This window comes from Schistosoma mansoni, chromosome 3 (genome assembly GCF_000237925.1).
Source record: "Schistosoma mansoni strain Puerto Rico chromosome 3, complete genome".
NCBI lineage: Eukaryota > Metazoa > Platyhelminthes > Trematoda > Strigeidida > Schistosomatidae > Schistosoma > Schistosoma mansoni.
The window spans coordinates 10994108-10995832 of record NC_031497.1 but is presented as its reverse complement, the minus strand read 5'-3'; the positions used below and the strand labels follow the sequence as shown (position 1 = coordinate 10995832).

At 35.4% G+C, this 1725-nt stretch overlaps 1 protein-coding gene across 1 annotated transcript; it reads right to left on the bottom strand.

Moving 5' to 3' along the window:
* Positions 1-1199: 1199 nt before the first annotated feature.
* Smp_202060 (uncharacterized protein) lies at positions 1200-1376 on the bottom strand (the record flags this gene model as incomplete). The annotated part of the gene is made up of 1 exon (XM_018799191.1): positions 1200-1376. The coding sequence occupies one exon, from the start codon at positions 1374-1376 to the stop codon at positions 1200-1202; it is 177 nt and encodes a 58-aa protein (XP_018651004.1).
* Positions 1377-1725: the final 349 nt, after the last annotated feature.

Genomic DNA, 1725 nt, shown 5'->3' with positions numbered 1-1725 from the left:
AATATTCACATAGGTCGATTCACAGTGCTCGTTGTTTTCTTCAGAGACGAGTGTCATTAGTTTTCGCGGTTACAAAATTAGTTATCAATATTCTACAAACCTTCCGTAAAGAAGTATTCATGAAGCAGTTTATTATACCGTACTCACCTTCAATATGTATACTTTTTCTGACGGAGAAAGTTAACTCTGTTTTGTAGGGGCAATGAATAATCTAAAAACATGAGTTCCTAGAAATACTTTTACCCCAACTAAGCTACTGAGACAATTACAACAGTAACTCGGTAAACTTTAACCAGATATATAGGTGATATTTGGTGGATTTTAATATTACTAACAAAAGCGACATATATAAAAGCACTGTAAAATAACTACTTTGGGCTTCATCATATAAATAAGGTTCTGTATAATTCAGGAGGTTATATCGGTTTTCAAGAGCAAAAGTCCACTATTATTTTCAAACACAATAAAAATAAAGGGTTACATGCGAAGCATACAGAACTCAGAGAAAGTCATGATTGTAGTTGGCACTAATAATAATGAAAGTGTGAGACACAATGAGTAATTTGGCAAAACGTATGAAGAAAACGGAAAATAATGAATATAATTGTAGAAATAAACGGCTAGGTAAAAAATTTATCAAAGAAACAGTGCGAATTAAGCGGATTCGAAGTGATTAATTTAGAATTCGAGATTTTGAGGAAAACGTGATCGTTTGCACATTAGAACGTTTAAAACACACAAATACAGCAATCGGTCAAAATATACTCGACTTTGTGCGTTGAGGTAAGAAAGCTGTCTCAATCTTTTTTAGCAAGCTTTATGTTTGTCTAGTCTCAATAAAATGACTTGAGGCACATGCAGTACATCAGCAGTAAGTTGGTTATTTGAAGGACAAAACTATTCACTAAGATAATTCTATTTGCGTCTAATTCACCAACTTTGTCTACAGAAGTGTCCTGGTGGTATAAAAAGTCTGATATTTCAAGCATCATGTCATTAAACGACCCAGGGATAATTATCTCTCGTGTTGTCCTAAAAGTTCTGGGTTATCCCTTAAGTTCAATTTTAGAGTTTCTACACAACCGCCTGATCTGAATGACACTAGGGATATGCAAAGTATAGTGACCGTATTTTTAAATAACTTTGTTAAAGAACGTCATAACATATGAATCTCACCTCATTATACAATGAAAAGCGTACTATTTCACCAATCCACGACCACCTTCTCGTTTCTCTATGAGGCTATCGCTAGGAACCAGTAATGTCTGATCCTGCAACGACGCATATGTCTTCAACTTACAAAACAAACAATGATGGTAAACGCAGTGGGATGTGACATAATCGTTTTCGTGTCGTCTAGGTTTTGGATGAAGCATGGACCTCGTTCTTTCTTTGATTATGACCTTTGCTGCACAATACGTTTTGTTGATGACAGATTTAAGCCTTTGTTTCAATGAAAGGCTATTTGAATCACCTCTAAATGGTAAGGCGATGTAAACAGGTTTTTTCTCTACCAAGGCTACAGTAGGTCTCGCTGTGCCCTGAACTTTCCATCTATTGATAAATTTAGGTGAATAACCATTCCCGATTAATGTCTTGGTTAACAACTAAACATCGTCATCAACAGCGTCGTTTGTGCAAATACGACGAAGCCTGTTAAAAAGGCACTTTACCAAACCACGTTTGTATTGCACAGGGCAATAACTATAGTAACTAAGATATTGA